The sequence below is a fragment of the Alexandromys fortis genome, unplaced genomic scaffold (assembly GCF_014885135.2).
Source record: "Alexandromys fortis isolate MF-2015 unplaced genomic scaffold, M_Fortis_MF-2015_v1.1 scaffold_48, whole genome shotgun sequence".
NCBI lineage: Eukaryota > Metazoa > Chordata > Mammalia > Rodentia > Cricetidae > Alexandromys > Alexandromys fortis.
This window is the reverse complement of record NW_026067947.1, coordinates 5,115,104-5,130,227: the sequence shown is the minus strand read 5'-3', so window position 1 is coordinate 5,130,227 and position 15,124 is coordinate 5,115,104. Positions and strand designations below refer to the sequence as shown.

Genomic DNA, 15,124 nt, shown 5'->3' with positions numbered 1-15,124 from the left:
ACATGGCAGGAGCTGGCCTCATACTCACTAAGTAGTTGAGAGTGGCCTTCAACTCCTCATTCTCCTGCCTCGCCTCCCATCGCTGGGATGATAGACATGTGCTATTACGTTTGGATAGATTTAAAAAAAAAAAATAAAACAGGATACAAAGTTGGTATGGAAGTGTGGGCGGATCTTCAAGGAGTTGAGAAAGGGAGTAAACATGATCAAAACACATTGTATGAAATTCTCAAAGAACTGATCAAAAATTAGAAATAATTTTTACACAAGGTGAGAGAAGGAAATATGTCCCTCTCCAGCCTAAATTTCCCTGCCAAGCTGAGCAGAAATCGCAATTAAAACATACAGGATTTGAGCAGGGTTCAGGAAAAACCAGAGTTTTGTGCTTTAGTTTAGTGCCCTTTCCCCCACATGCAACACTGCTCTCCATAGTGACCCCACTGTGTGGCTGTAGATCCACTGCTCTAAGGAAACCTGAGCAAAGGGGGTGACCTCTGACCTGCAGAGTCCAGACCTGCAGTCTTCTGCCTGGGAAGGGTGATGGGAGGGGGGAAAACACATTCTCTGTGGAAATCATAATGAAAATGTAGAGAATCACCAAGTGTGGCATTGTTTTGAACTGTGAGTGCCCATTAAGTGCGCCGTAATATTTTCTACTTTCCTGGCAAATTTACATGTATTATAATATACATATAGTATATAATATATGGTATGATAATAAATATGCTTAATTAAAAGATAGGGAAAAGAGTAGTAAATAAATGAGGTGGTATACATGTTGATATGACTATAACAATTGTTTCATTATATATATGTATATTTATAAACCTATACTTTCAATATACATTTAATGTATATTAATAATAAAATTTAGTGTGAAATCTAAAATTTTAAAAAGCCACTTCACGTGCCTCTTCTAAGGGTCCTCAATTTGCTTTCAGTCTCAGTACTTAACAGCCGTCACTCCACCATCCCGGTCTTTCTGTTCACAAGGTTCTCCTCATCAGCATGTTGAGTCTCACCTCAGGACCTTTGAATATGATTGCACTCCTATCTGAAGTATCCTCTTCCTCCTTGTCTCTTTCTTACTCGTCCCATTTGCACTCACCATCTCTTGCTCGTGGAAGCTCCCTCTGCCTAGCACTTGCTCCTCTACCCCCTCCACATTCTCACTCCTTCACTCTCTAGTGGACTTACATACAGGCTGCCTTCTTCGTCAGAACTATGAAGTCTGTGGGGCAGCTCCCACGTCTGGCTTTGCTTACCTTTAGAGCCATAGCATCACGGGTTATTAACTAAATGAATGAGCCACTGCGTATAAAATACTATGCATAGTGGGTGGAACACAGAAGATGCTCAGAAGTGCTGAACATACTTATTAACTCAGAGAATCAAAAAGTGGGGAGGCTGTCAGTAGGCACCTTTGTTTGGTCCAAAGAACATTTAAAATTCTTAGCATAGTTCATAATTATTCTAATCTATTTAAAATGTTGTTGGAGAGACAAGATGACAACTCTTAGAGAAGGGAAGGAAGAACACCTATTCCTCTGCTTCCAGTGGTCTACCCCTAGGCTGGCACCAGGCTGTCAGCTGATCTGGGCTTCAGTGTCCATGGGTGTGCACTGCAAGCATGTGGTTTCATACAACAGTGCTTTCTTGAAGGATCCTACCACAGTCCTTCCAGTGGATGTTTTGCCTCCTGAGACAAACCACTTGGCTATGCAAAGCCAAAATTAGTTTTGAACCAAGTTCTACATGTCATAATCCTTTTCTTTCTTTGGATGGAAAACAAAGGAAGAAGAAAAAAAAAACACCCAATTGCTGGTTGTTTGGGTTACTCGAAAATTTTGGGAAACAAATCCATAAGAGCTAGGAAATCGGTTTATAGCAGATATTTGTTAGCTTTGATTTTTCCTGGTGTCCATTGGTTTGTTGCTGACCTTTGTGTTGTGTAAAGAGAGTTAGGAAATTTCAATATCCTACTAAGAAAAACTTGTGAAGTTGAGGACATTACATCCAATAAGCATTTTTTAATATTTGCTCTATGGCTCTGCCTCTCTTTAGGATTGAGAGGCTTCTAAATGTATGATGTTGCTCTTATTTTAACTGTCTTAACAGACGGCTGACATCGCTTTTGTCCTGACTGCACCGTTTTCATTGGTGTTCCATCAGAAGAGCTCATAAAACACCTGGAGGGTGTTTGTAGGGCACGTGCACACCGAGATGTGATGTGACAGCTCAGAAAGAAATGCATTGACAGGCAGTGTCAGACTCCCTTTGCTTTCAGCCTCTCCACCATTGAGCAGACAGGGGCTGGGATGGGGTGGGTACCCAAAACTGCTGCTTATTAAGCATGGTGCCATTATGAAAATGATTCCTGGGGAAAGTCATTAAACGAGGCTCATCGGATCCCATGGCCAAGCCCAGGCATCTGCACCAAGGTGCATACAAACGAACAGTGTCCTTTGCAGGGGTGTTTGCTCTTTACCTGAGCATCTTTGCTTGTTGTTGTTGTTGTTGTTGTTGTTGATGATGGTGGTGGTGGTGGTGGTGGTGGTGGTGGTGGTGGTTTGGGTTTTTATCCAGAGTCAACCTCTCCTCTACACGATGCTGATAAGGGTACCTTTCCCTACACTTCATACCCCTGACTTAACACCTGAACCTCCCAGGGCTCAGGTCATATGACAGTCTACCAACCACATGTCTCAGGGGTGACAGTGTGTCTGGGGCCAATCCAATATTAACATTCATGAGCACTATAACATTTAGGAATTGCTTAGCTAACTGGGCTTTATTTCTGCATCCAAGATGCAAGGGTTGTTAATCCCACCTACTTCTTGGTAGGCCTTACTGTGAAGACAAGACTGTGATGGTCACCTTGACTGTCAACTTACTCACTTTAAGAAACAGAGTATTAGGGAAGTACACATTTGGGTATATGAATAAAAGTTTCTCCAGAGGAAATTGAGGGAGGGAGGGAGGAAAGTCATCCAGAGTGTTGGGAAAGGGGAAGCTGACTGAGCAGTGGTGCTTCCTGACCCTCCCAGATGTGAGCAAGTAGCCTCTTGCCGCCATGGCTTCTGATATACGGTCCCTGCCCTGGGGACTGCACCACAAACTGTATCACAGTACACCCTTTTTCTTTTCGGTTGCATTTTTGTCAGTTTTTTTAAAGACAGCCATGAGAAAAGAAGCTGATCCAAGGATCAGATCATATATGCAAAACATTTAGTTCTGTGTGTGACCCAGAACAGGCACTGAGAACGTGGGGTTCAGAATGTCAAGCCTCAGATGGACCCAGGACCCAGAAACATATCTTTCCTGGGATTTCTTGGGTGATTTGCTTGGAATTTGGCTTTTCCTCACATTTTCCAGGTGGAATGTTCAGTCCTGTCTAATGTTAACTCCTGGATTACTGAGCCTTGATCACTCCTACTTTCTCAGCATGTGGAGGGTTCCCTCTGTAAATCAAGTCATTGACGACAGTGATCAATATCACCGAGTGCTTGCTATGGTCCAGGCCTTTAGCAGTTTCTCTGCAGAGTCTGCTTAATTCTGTCAACACCCTAGTTAGCTGGGCCCTGCCATTAAGCCACTTCATAGATAAGTAAACTAAGGCACCATGATCTGAATACCCTGCTCGAGATGACAACGCACGTAAGTGCCTTCTAACCAAGCACTCGGGCCACAGCCCAAAGTGTGAACTTGGCATTGACTTTAGTCTATTGATACTCTATCTCTTACACATCTTCCTGAGGATCCAAGAAGATCATCCCTGCCTGACACTTAAATCATTGTGGTGACATAAATGCAAAACACTACTCAATGTTCTTTTTAACATTATTTAAAATTCCTCACATCAACAGTTCTGTGGAGAAATCTGTTTGTGTTGAGGGGGGAGGAAGGGGAGATTGATTTTTAGAGGCTTGAGGGTAGACTTTTTCTTTCAGGCGGTTCCTGAGGAAAACACCTAATGAACTAAAAGTTTATGCAAGCGATTTCTAAAAGCAGCAGCAGTTTACAGCAGAAAGATGAAACGTAACAGAATGAAATAGTGCTATCGGCTTCAGATATGATGCTTGCATGAGCCTACCAGCCTCTCCTCCCTCAGTGTGCCAATGTGTGCTTTCACAGTTAGATGTAAAGCCAGTAATGTTGACTTTAAAAACATCAAAGCTCAGCTAATCTCAGCACTTGGAAGACTGTGACTGGATGATCAAGAATTCAAGGCCATTTGGACCAATATGGCAAGACTTTCTCAAAATCCCCAAGACTAGAGAGGTCGCAGGACCCTTTCATAACAAGTGTAGGGTCCTAAATTGTTTGTTTGTTTGTTTCTGGTTTGTTTGTTTGTTTGTTTTGTTAGCACCTAAGAAATGCTTTTGAAGTTCATCAGTGTCTATCTTGAACTTGGCCCAAAGTGCAGCCCTTCCGTCCTGTTCTGCTGGCAATCACAGCCTCTCCGATTCCCCTCCTGGCCAAGCACGCTGCCACTGCTCAGCTAGAAGCAGTAGTCACGTAGAGCAGAGGATCTGGTGTTGTTATTTCCATTGCGGGTATATGGAGAGCTGGCTTTTCTTCACCTGAATGACCCCACCTTGTCCCTGACAGTTCAGAACCCAGGGACAGGTGATGAGCTTGGCCAGAGCCTCCTTTCCCTTATTCAGCACACCAGTTCCTGTCTACAGCACATCCTTAGCCCCAAAGCAGAGAGTACTGTGACGCTGTGTTGAGCCTATGAAGCAATGATCCTGTATAACTTGAAGCCCCAGATGCTCTCTCTAGACATCTGTGTGCTTTATCTTGGAGCAGTTACTCAGGTATCGACACAGACTACAAGGAGATGAGGCCGTGGGCACGCCTTGTTCCAAATGGCCAGCACTAGGTGTCCTAGCAGACGTTGCTCAGCTGCATTGACTATCACCTTCCAATAGCATGAACCCATGTGCATTCTGAGCACTCATCAGACATGCTGAGTTTAGTGGACATGTAGGGCCATGTTTAAAATGAGATTTTGCGGTAATGGTATCAAGGCTAGATGCTAAAGAGAGGGGTGAGATGCAGATCAAAATAGGACTGTTATTAGAGAAGGAAGCGTTTAAAATATTTAAGGTGTGTTTTCAAATAGGTGCTGGTGTGACTTTTAGTATCTATTATTTTAAAATACATCAACTTATTATTCCGTGGCTAGACATCAGATATATTCTTATTTAGGAAAAAACATAAATGATTTAAAATGCTCAGTAGCTAAGTTAGCCACAAGGAAGACTCCTTAAAAGAAGAAAATGAGCTCCTCGGAAAGGAGCTCAAAGGCAGGGCACTTCCTGGGCTGACTATGTGCATGCCCCGAGTTTGAACCCCAATATCACATAAAAAGTTTACTCAGGCCACAAATTCAGTGGTGGAGGACACTGAGAAGGAATAAGGGGGGATTTTGCAGGTGAGGAAACTCCTAAGACAAGTTTAGACACTCCCAAGGACACTGTCTGAGGTGCCTGTTAGAGTCCAGACTAACCATGTAGGTTCAAGTGGTTACTACATAGGAACCCAGATCTATGTAAGTGTAGTCTAAGGGTGTGTGTGTGTCTGTCTGTCTGTGTGTTTGTGTCTATTCTCTGTGTGTCTGTCTGTGTGTCTATGTATGTCTGTGTGTGTCTGCATGTCTATCTATATGTCCGTGTGTCTGTGAGTGTCTGTCTATATGTCTGTCTGTCTGTCTATGTGTATGTGTGACTTTGAAGGGTAGTGCCGTTCACAGCAGCATGATCTTTAAACACCATTTGTTCTTCAAGGTACATATTTTTTCTTAACAGCCATAACGCCTACATTTTAGAGAAGTAGCCTTCTACTCTTTGCACCCTGAAGCAGATCATAAATTTAAAATAAATTAAGACACATAGAAGTTTTCTGAATTTAAAAAAAAATTATCCAGCCTAAGCCAGGGCCTGAAACCTTTACCTCTCTCTCCCACCGTGTGGTTTATCATCACCTCTTGATTCAGTGGAATCAAAGTTTTAATTAGTTTGACAACAGAGGTATGATATTTTATAAAATGGAACCAGTGCCCCTGTATTTAATTAAATGATCCCTATAAAAGTTGGATTTTAGCCAGGGGCACAATTTATAGCAGTTCCACTTTAAAACTGCATTAGCATTTTACGCTGGGTTATTTCCATGTGTCATAGAAATAGAGGTGATTGTGCTAGGCTCTGGAAACCAAATGACTCCCCGTACGTAGGTATTTTCTAAGTTCAAGAGGCTAGGACATGTCTTTTATTTGTGTTACGTTTCAGTTGCAGCAAACGCTGAAAGCTGCAAACCTAGGTTCCTGGGTTTTGTTTTCAACTTTATTTATTCACTTTGTCTGTGTGGTAAGGCAGGCACATGCTTGCCATGGCACAGGTGTGGAGGTCAGAGGGTAGTGTTCAGGGTCGGTTGTCACTTTCCACCTTGTTGATCAGGATCTCCTCGCTCGCTCCTGCTGCTAATGCTGGATACTCCAGGCAAGCAAGTCTCGCCTCCATCTCCACTCTGACCACAGGAGTCCTTGAATTACATACGCACGGTACCACATGTGGCTTTTTGAGTTTTTATTTATAAAAAAACATGGGTACTGGGGATCAAACTTGGATCACAAGACTTGCACACCTGGCACTTTTACATGCTGAGCCACCTCTCTGGCTCACTCCTGGATGTTGAGATAACACTGTGTGACCGCAGTGGCAGTAGTATTTCTTGTGACAGTCTGTGTGTTGGGGAAGCAGTTGCCCTAAGTCTCTGGGATTTGTGGTCTCCAGAGCTACATCAACCCATTCCTGGATTGTCCTGCTGAAACACCATCTGCCATGTAGTCTTCTGGCCGTTTCTGCAGTGGTTACTATGTACCGTTGTTTTACGCTCCCCAAGAAACACGTCCAGTGGCAGTCAGACAACCAAAAGACAAATAAGCCCAGCCAATACAAGTTGATTGAGCGGATGACTAAAGATAGATGGGTTGTCAGTGAACTTCAGCCCCCAATGGACGACCCCCCAATTTTGTATTGTTGTCATGACAGACTATAGAAATGACAGCCACAAGTACATCCTTATAAGAGCAGTAGCTTTACCCAGGCTTCCTCAGAGCCAGGAAGGACTCCTTCTATGCACTCAGCCTGTCTATCTCTTGTCACGGAAGAACTTACACTGAAGGATCTCCTTAAGGTTCCTTAGTGTCATGTCATATTTTCAGTGGTGCTGTTTGCCCGGAGACTCAGTGATTGGATTTTTTCCATAATTCTCCCTCATTCCCTGGGGCTGTGGGGGTGGGAGAACCATCCAGAGCCTTAGGTGAATAACTTAGGCATTTAATTTATAATAAAGATAAACTTTGCAATCAGCATTTCTTGTTCCAAAACATTCCATTTACTTGGTTTTAGAGCTGCATAAAGTGTTTTAAAGGCAATCTGCTCAATTGGGCGAGTTAATGATATTTAATTTGACTGGGCCAAACGTCACTGGGTGTGCGTCCCATCCCTAATCGCAGCCATCATCAGCACCGTTGTGTGTAATGTAGATGCCATGCTAATCCTGAGAATAAAGGTTGTCATTCTCAGTTGGCTGCCAGCATGCGCCAGAGTCATCACCTCGCTAAGTCTCTCAGCGATGTGATTGCAAGATGACAGAGTAATAAGTGTTATGTGCACGAGGTAATTCAAAACAAATTTGGCTGCAAAAACGGATCGTCTAGGATAGTAAACTCCCGCCTTGTCTTGTCGTCTCCTAAAGGAATGTAATGATCCTGAAAATACCTTGTCAAGAAGCTTGCGTGGCAGGGGTCAAGTCCTCTGAAATTTATCTGTTGCCGCCCCCACTCCTCACCCCTGAGAATCCCAAGTTGAAGCTTGAAATGATTTATACATATATTGTTAGTTTAGGAACACAAGATGGGCAGGAAGCTAGAAGCCTTTCAGTAAACAAATGCCTCTCAAGGCAACCTCCCCAGGCTGAAGCCCGATGGTTGTGGTTTGTGGATGTTTTCTCCTGGGAAAGGGACTATTGTGGTATAGACTGACCTTCAGCACTGGTGTCTTAATACATTTTTACAACGGCATGTTACACTATTATGTATATTATCTTAAACTTCATAATAATCCAAAGGATCATCACGTTGTAATTAAATCTTCCTCCAATAAGAAAATAGATCCCAAACTCTCAGCCAGGATGACACCGCTGGCCTGACCCCACAGTTATGTCTCTGGTCATCCAATCCAGAGATGTAAGAGAAGAATCACGGGCTTTTGTAGGCGTGAACTTGAACTGTGTTTGGTTGGAAACCACAGGGCACTTTGAATACTGTACCATTAGGTACTGACGTCAGACATCCCTTTTAGTGAAAGCCAGCCTTACGCAATAGTGACATTCCATGTTTCATAGAATGATATGCACTTCTCAGACAGCTCTGGACCACTCTCTCCATAGCTGAGTAGAAGAGATGTGATGGGTGCCCCCACAGTTAAATTCAGAAGACCCCACATTGAGTCCATCGAGATATGGGGAATTCTTAGTTTATGCTGAACTGCAAGGCCCTTCATGTAGCCCTTTTTGGGTGTTGTGTGAATGTTCACATGGTGGTTCCAGCACAGGTTTATGGAATTTATGTAAGTAAAGCCTTCTCACCATTGTTCTGTAGCAATAAGCTGCTGGAGATGCAGCCCTTGAGTACACGTGTCCACAGAGGTTTTTCTATGTAGATAGAAGACCATCCTAAGAAAGCATTGGAAAACGCTTATGTCTACTTTTACAGTATGCCCGAGCATATTATACCTGTTATGTTTAATATAAACCTGTTTATGTTTTTGGACTATAAAAATTTAAGATCCAAATCAAACACCTTAAAATCTAGGGACTATATCATCAGAATGGATTGTTGTCCATATTTTTCCGCCATGGTTCACATATTAAGCTGGCCTCACTAGTTAGTTCTACACATGGTTTTAGGAGACCACCACAGGCAGAATGGCTTCCCTAGAATCCAAGAAGGGCCATCCCTATTTCACATCTATTTTAAAAAAATAAAACAACCTCAAGCTTCCTGGCAGATTCCTCCTCTAAGTCTCAGGCCTCTCCGTCATTAGACGGAAAGTACAAAACCACTATGGTGGACTAAGACCAGTCAGTCAGAACACACAGCTCAGGTGCCCCTGTGATGGTAAGACCCCTGATCAGATGGGAAGGGAGACCAGTGTGAAATCCCTTAGCAGAGGATACACAGAAGAAGTGATGGACGGGTGACCAGTCTGCCTGCTGCACTAGTTCAAATATTTAAGTATGTTCATGTATGTGTGTGAGCATTAGTCCTAAGATCTAGGAGAGTGTGTGTGTATGAGTCCTAAGATCTAAGTGTGTGTGTGTGTGTGTGTGTGTGTGTGTGCGCGCGCGCGCGCGCGCGCGCGCGCGCATCCACACAAAAAGACTTGACACAAACTGGGAAGACTATACACCATAAAAACAAAATAACATAATTAATTTCTAGTTAGTTATCATTCCCCGATGCAGGCGTGGAGCCCGAGGCTGCTCTTTTCTTCCATGGGGAAGATTAGCAAGTGATGAAATTGCATTAAAGACATTCTGGGTGGAGGCCAAGGCATCCTTGCTGTGTGCTTTATTATTTAATGCCAGATCTCTACCCCTCCACTCCTTCTCGCTGGAGAGAACTGAAGTTCTTGGGTACCCCCAACATTCTCCTTCCACTTGGCTCTTTATACCTAGAAGCCCTCAAGACGCTAACTGATCTCTCTAGTTTCTGCTTTATGATAATCTTCCCATTCTAAATATGTCTCGGTAGGTCAACGGCAAAGACTTATCCCGAGCAACTCATGACCAGGCCGTGGAAGCTTTCAAGACAGCTAAGGAGCCCATCGTGGTACAGGTGTTGAGAAGGACACCTCGAACCAAAATGTTCACGCCGGCCTCAGAGTCGCAGCTGGTAGACACAGGCACCCAAACTGACATTACCTTCGAGCACATCATGGCCCTGACAAAGATGTCTTCTCCCAGCCCACCTGTGCTGGATCCCTACCTGCTGCCTGAAGAGTAAGTGTCCTCGACATGGCTTGCGAACTTGTTGCATATGGCCAAAGACTCTGGGAAAATTGGCTTCTTCCTTTCCATGGATAGCAAGAAATGAATGCATCTTATAATTTTCCTCCAAGTTGCCTGTGTTTAACTTTATTGTTTATAGAGGCAATAAATCGAGTCCTGCTCAAAACTGCTCTGACATATTAATGACTTTATTATAACCCTGGAGCAGAGTTATTCAAATTATATTCTAAGAACAAAATTACTTACAACTGTTGTAAAAGTTGTGTCGGAATAAAAATTTAATCACTGCAAAGGGTAATTTGAAGATTTTCTAGTTACCACTGGAGGGAATGCTGATGGTCGTTTTAAAATAGACAGCAAAGTAAGCTGCTGAGTATAGGAAGCGCCCTCCAGGTTATGCACTCTGCTTCCTTGGGTGTCATTTCAGCCCTGCATCCATGCACAAAACCCAAACCTACCCCATACAAATAATTACTGCCATGTGCCAACTGCGTAGTAGTTGTGATCAAATAGACCTCAGTAATACCTTTCTCCATAACTCTACCTTCTACAGAAAGCATGAAGCAGTTCAGAGACTTCAGGTCACGTAGATTTGCTGCCCAAACTAATGTCTACTGTGGAGTCGGGGTCAGCCTGGGTTTTTTTTTTTCTGTGCTGTGTTAAGATGCATATGTAAGTCAAACCTGTCTCATAGGATTAAGTAAGAATAATGTGTGCCTTGTCATCGGGTAAACCTTCAATTAAGTGGAGGCAGTGACTGGTAATTCAGGAATAAGTCAAGAGTGAGAGAGCAACGAACACCGCTGGCTGAAAGATGCCCAGCTAAACGTACCTTTTCCCCCATGTAACCATGCACTCTGAGGGCACAGGTTGTTTAGCTGACACAGGTACACCTGTCTTTTCCCATCTCGACCCCATGGGGGTTCAGGTAATTGTCTGGATGCATTATTTCAAAGGCGTTTTCTGCTCTTGCAGGGAAGCCTCTGAGCCATACCTGTTGGATTTCCGCTAGTCATCCGGTAGCTGGAGTACGCACACATCTCCCGTGGTTATGTCAATTTACAGGCAAAGGCTTGCCTTTCATCTCAAGGGTTTAGTGGTTAGCTGTCATCCGCAACCGGGGCTGATTCCCCAGTTGACAAGAGTGAATTCTGGTGCAGCTGGCAGCATGAAAGGGGGAAGACAGGACCTTCATGTAACGCTCACCATTCGCACAGTGTACAGGCTTGCAAAGAACTGTCACCTCCCTTCTTTGCCTGGAGAGAGAAGGGTCTGCAGACTGAGGTCCTGCTCGCTGCTCCTTTATTTACCTAGACAGCATTGGTTCCCAGCTTTCCTGATGCTGTGACCCCTTAATATCATTCCTCATGTTGTAGTGCCCCCAAACCATAAAATTATTTCACTGCTACTTCATAACTGTAATTTTTTACTGCTATGATTCATAATGTAAATGTCTGATTTCAGAATATCCAATATGTAACCCCCAAAGGGGTCACAACCCACAGGTTGAGAACCACTTCTGTAGACAGCGGGCGTTGTAGACTAAGGACGTGATCAGCGCTCCCTAGTTCACCTATAGACAATGGGTGCTGTAGACTGAGGATCTACTCGGCATAATGCAGTGACTCTGGTGGGAAGGCAGGGCGACCCCATCTCACCTCTCAGCCATGTCCAGCTGAGCCTGGGAAGCATCTGGCCCTTTCCCCGAGCATGGCCTTAAAACCAGTTACTTGACAGTACAGGCCATACTTGTGCTCGTGTTATTGATGGGCCCTTTAAGACTCTCAGATGTTGAACTGTCAGAATGACAGGCTTTTTAGAAGCCAAACCCCTAATTTCCTCTTAAGTCTAACTAACATGACATGACTTATCCCCTTGAGGGAACTTGAGAAATGTCACAAAGTCCAGAGGTCAGGAAACAGCAAGACTGCATGTTGGGGTTGAGCTGGGGGGCTGGAAGGGGGTATTGGGTTGATGACTGAAAGCCCAGAACTTCCAACAGGATCCTCAGGTCTAAAAGCCCCTTAAGTGCAGGCAGTATATATTGCCTGATTGGGCTGGAAACAGACAGCCTGCCCTTCCACCCATGTCTGACCTATTGTTTCAAAACTAAGTGGTTGCCAAAGACTATCAGAGCCCCCTCGATTGCTACCTGACCTGTAAAAATGTGCAGCTTTGGGTCCCCAGCCAAGGGCAATGTTTATCTGCATCTGGTGTGCAATTCAAAGCCCCTCCAGAGCCACTGGCCAAATGTGCTTTAATTCCCACTGCTGTTGTTCCTGGAGGTTCCATTAACACCATTTCTAGGAGGTGCCGGGCTCAAACTGTGTGTTACATGTGTTGTCTTAAACACATGAGTGTTCTTGGCTTTCAAGTAGGATAAGGAATGTATACACACACTTACACAAGCACCCATGAGTACTGGCGCCTGCAGGAAGGTGTAACATCACACACGTGCACACAGCTGTGGCGGCAAATATAGTTCTCACTGGGGGAACCAACGCAAAACAACTGAAATCCACCATCCCAGCAAATGGCTCAGCAGTTTCCATCGCGGCCCTTGAAACTGGTCGCAGAGACCAGCACACATCTGAGTGTTGCTCACATTTGAGCTTTTGTCATCAAGATTAAAAGTAAACAATGGACCGCTCTTCAGTCTAGAGACCAGTTGCGTGTACTCAGGGTGCAGCGATGATGGCAGGCTAAGGGAGAGACTCTGGAAATAACAAGCTATACACTAATCTGCACCTTCGCGTTTCCAGAGGAAGATAATCTTCACCAAAGTAATGGGTTCCTTGGTTCTTTTGTTTTGAGTTTCTAGACCTTTTGCGGCTCTGATGGAGGCAGCAGACTCTCCACAGAAGTATGTTCCTGTCTGTATGAGCTTACATACGGTTTCAAATTAGCACCGAGATGGAAATGATGAGAGCCACACCTGAAGGGAGAGGGATCCGGAGGGGATCCTGTACTAACAATGGCTGGGCACAAGAAAACAGATAATTATCAAAGAATCAGGGTCTTGACAACCTTCTGTCTCTCTGCAGGCACCCCTCATCCCATGAATACTATGATCCGAATGACTACATGGGGGACATCCATCAGGACATGGACAGGGAAGAGCTGGAGCTAGAGGTAGGAACCATTGCAGTTTCTCGTTCTTAGGGAATCTCCATTAGACTCATAAAAAGCTAGCGTTCTCTGCAAGTGTAAATGTGGTTTATGGATAATAATGAAATTATCAAAATCTGAACCTCTTAGTAACTCCCCCCACCACTACCTTTAAAGGCACAGCTCAGCTTCTTCCTCCTTCTATTAATTCAGGACAAAGCCTAACAGTCGGGGTTCCAAAGCACACTGTCAAAAGGGGGTGTTAGGGACTGGGAAGGTGGCTCAGTTTTAAAGTGCTTTCTGTATAAGTTTGGGTACTTGAGTGTGGATCCCAGCACCTACAAAAAGGCCAGGTATGGTGGCATGTGTCTGTAGCCCTAAAACTAAACAATGCAGGATCATGTGGATCCTGGAGGCTTCCTGGTCAGGAAGCTTAGCTGAATCAGTGAGCTCAGGGTTCAGCAAAGAAACTCTTTCTCAAAATATAAAATGGAAAACAACAGAAGAAGGCGTGTGACACATTTATGGCCCAACATGTGCATACACAGGCAAGTCTCACACAGACACACACACACATACACACACAAACCTACATGAAACCTGCACACACTGCAAATATTGCATGCCCTCTCCCCTTGTTGTTGTTCACATGATCATCACTCTTTAAATTTTTTTGTTTTTGTTTTTTCCTACTTCTCCTTACTCTCTTTTTTTTTTTTTTTTTTTTTTGGTTTTTTTCGAGACAAGGTTTCTCTGTGGCTTTGGAGCCTGTCCTGGAACTAGCTCTGTAGACCAGGCTGGTCTCGAACTCACAGAGATCCGCCTGCCTCTGCCTCCCGAGTGCTGGGAGTAAAGGCGTGCGCCACCATCGCCCGGCTCCTTACTCTCTTTCAAATGGCCTCTTTCTTCATTAATTGTTGTTACGTGTGTGTGTGTGTGTGTGTGTGTGTGTGTGTGTGTGTATGTGTGTGCATTCTAAATGCATAAATACAACCTGGTTGATCCGCATCATGTTACTTGTAGGTGTGTTTTCAAGGCTTACCCATGGTATTGGATAACAAATAAGTCGGCTCTTCTCTAAGGAAGGCAAATCTCCAACTCTCTACGTTCCTTACTTGACCGTAGTTCTCATGTAGGGTTGAGGCCTCAAGGTTCTTTCCTCCACCCACTTTAGCATGTCTGTTGTTACTGTCCTTGTTCAGTTCCTTTTCTGGCAGTCATATTAGTGAGACTTTATGAGTTAAGCTTCTGAGGTTGCTAGGAAGCTCAGTCTCACAACAAAGTCCCTGCTCCTCTGGCTCTTACAATCTTTCCATCCCCTTTTCCACAAGAACCCTTTAGTGTTAGGTGCAGGGATTGTAAATGTATCCATTGAGACTAGACTATACAACTCTGCACTTCCATTGGTTATGGTTTTCTGTAATGGGCTCTGTCTGTTGCAAAGAGAAGTTCCCTTGATTAGGAGTAAGGACTGCGCTTATCTGTGGGCGTAAGGACAAATATTTAAAATATAGTCAGGATATATAATAAACCATGGATTATACTAGTTGAATAGCATAGCAATTGTAGGTCCTCCTCAGAGTCCATGACTCCACTCACACTGAGTAGTTAGCCAGGTTTCCAGTACCAGGCATAGTTTCCCTCTTGTTGAATGAGTGTTAAGTCCAGTTAAAGAGATGTTGGTTGCAGCCAAGGTGTGCTTGCCACTACTGTACCCTGAGGGTCATTGGGTTATCAGGCCATGCTTGTTGTTGGATCACTACTTTTTACTCAAGAACAATACTCAACAATAGGGTGGTAAATAGGATGACTGAATGCAGCCATCTCCCAACAAAAAGGAGCTGCTCCCAGATGCTACTGCTTGACATTTCCTAAAATGCTCTTGACAACATCACAAAAATCCACAGCTTTCCCCAAATATTGTAGTGGACAGAGA

The 15,124-nt window shown here is 44.1% G+C and overlaps 1 protein-coding gene across 2 annotated transcripts in view; it reads left to right on the top strand.

Annotated features, from left to right (window-relative positions):
• Pdzrn3 (PDZ domain containing ring finger 3) overlaps nt 1-15,124 on the top strand; it is a 225,089-nt gene that overhangs the window by 196,432 nt on the left and 13,533 nt on the right. For both annotated transcript variants that reach the window (XM_050149400.1, XM_050149401.1), the window contains 2 exons: nt 9,824-10,071; nt 13,125-13,212. In XM_050149400.1, the coding sequence (XP_050005357.1) occupies nt 9,824-10,071; nt 13,125-13,212 (336 nt within the window). The remainder of the gene's footprint in view (nt 1-9,823; nt 10,072-13,124; nt 13,213-15,124) is intronic.